The sequence below is a fragment of the Vigna unguiculata genome, unplaced genomic scaffold (genome assembly GCF_004118075.2).
Source record: "Vigna unguiculata cultivar IT97K-499-35 unplaced genomic scaffold, ASM411807v1 contig_463, whole genome shotgun sequence".
Lineage (NCBI taxonomy): Eukaryota > Viridiplantae > Streptophyta > Magnoliopsida > Fabales > Fabaceae > Vigna > Vigna unguiculata.
In genome coordinates this window covers 81,981-83,871 of record NW_021011175.1, presented here as the reverse complement: position 1 = coordinate 83,871, position 1,891 = coordinate 81,981, and the positions used below count along the sequence as shown (strand labels likewise).

Sequence of the window (1,891 nt, the reverse complement as noted above, 5' to 3'; positions counted from 1 at the left end):
CGATGACGAGGATAGTCGCGATGACACGGACGAGCCTGACGACCTGAATGAACATGATGACTTGGACCAGCGCGACGACCCTGGCGGGCGTCCCAACACGTACAGGACAAACCACCACGACGTGCCCGACGGTTTGGACGGGCCTGTCCAAGTTGTCATGCCCGTTCGGGTCATCAGGCTCTTATTAGTCATTGAGCCCGTTAGGGTTGTTTTGTCCATTCGGTTAGTCTTGCCCGTCTGTGTCGTCGGGCACATCGAGGTCATCGAGCTCGTCCGAGTTGCCTAGCCCGTCTGGGTCGTCGTGCCCGTCCAGGTTGTCATGCTTGTCCGGATCTTTAGGCCTGTCTGGATGGTCTGGTCCGTTAAAGTCGGCTGGCCCGTAAGGGTCTTCGGGCCTCTCTGGGTCGTCGGGCCGTTTAGGTTGTCATGTCCGTCCGGGTTGTCGAGCCCGTCTCGTTTGTCAGACCCGTTCTGGTAGTCGGGACCGAGTTTTATGGATTTATTAAGAGGATTCTATGAGGAGAAGTTACGCCTTTAGGAGTGGATTCTTCAAACCCTAATCGGGCGGGTAACGAAGACTAGAACGGGCCCGACGACCCGGATAGACCAGACGACCAATAAGCTATCGACGACCCAGACGCTCTTGCTAACCAGGACTGTCGTGACGACATGGACGAGCCTAACGACCCAAATGGACACGACGACTTGGACGGGCCAGACGATCGGGATGGGCCTTACGACTCGTACGGGCTAAACTACCCCGACGTTCCTGACGATTAGGAGGGGCTTGCCATGTTGTCAGGCACGTTCGAGTCATTAGGCACCTACTGGTCAATGGGCCCGTTTGGGTTGTTGTGCCCGTCTGGAAAGTATAGTCCGTACGTATTGTCGGGCTCATCCGGGTCACCAAGCTCGTCTAAGTGGTCTGGTCCATTTGGTTCGTTTGGTCCGTTTGGGTCATCCTGCCCATATGGGTCGTCGTGCCCGTTAGGGTCGTCATGCTGGTCCGGATAATCGGGCCTGTCCGGATGGTTTAATCCGTCCAAGTCAGTGAGCCCGTCAGGGTCGTCGGGCCTGTCTAGGTCATCAGGCCAAGTGGGTTGTCGGGTCCATCTGAGCGTCTGGTTTGTCGGGCTCGTCCAGGTCATCGGGACCATCCGGGTCCTTGGGCTCATTCGAGTCATCGGGACCATCTAGGTCGTTGGGCCTATCTGTATCGTTAGGCATGTTAGGTTTGTAAGGCCCGTTCGGGTCGTCGGACAAGTCCGGGTTGTTTGGCTTATTTGGGTCGTCTTGCTTGTCCGATTGTTTGGGATTGTTCGGCCTGACGACCCGGAACAACCCGACGACCCAAACCTGTTTGGGATTGTTCGGCCTGAGGACCTGCATGGGACCGTAAACCTGGACGGGCCGGTGGACCTGAACGACCCCGGCGATCTCGTCGACACTTACGAGCCTGACAACCCAGATCACCCGAAGACCAGACAAGGCCCGACGACAAGAACGTGCCCGACGACCTCGATAGGCCTAACAATCGGGACAAGCCCAATGACCCACACGCTCCCGATGACCCGGATGCTCCCACGACAAAGATAGTCGCGAAAACATGGACGAGGCCGACGACCTGGATAGACTAGACGACCAGAACGCTCCTGACAACCCAGACGCTCCTGATGACCAGGACTGTCACGACGACATGGACAATGCTGACGACCCAAATGGACCGACAACTTGGACGGGCGCGACGACTGCGATGGGCCTTACGACTCGTACTGGGCTAAACTACCCTGACGTTCCATGATTAGGACGGGCCTGCCAAGCTGTCAGGCCCGTTCCGGGTCGTTATGCCCTACTTGTCATTGGGCCCGTTAGGGTTATTGTGCCGTCCAGA

The 1,891-nt window shown here is 57.3% G+C and overlaps 1 protein-coding gene across 1 annotated transcript; it reads right to left on the bottom strand.

The window, feature by feature from the left end:
- Positions 1–824: 824 nt before the first annotated feature.
- LOC114171995 (glutamyl endopeptidase-like) lies at positions 825–1,184 on the bottom strand. Its single transcript, XM_028056742.1, has one exon. It carries the CDS (start codon positions 1,182–1,184, stop codon positions 825–827), a length of 360 nt encoding a protein of 119 aa, XP_027912543.1.
- Between the last annotated feature and the right edge of the window lie 707 nt (positions 1,185–1,891).

Excerpts from the sequence above, each read along its gene's own strand:
- LOC114171995 (XM_028056742.1), bottom strand. The coding sequence starts at position 1,184 with ATGACTCGAATGAGCCCAAGGACCCGGATGGTCCCGATGACCTGGACG.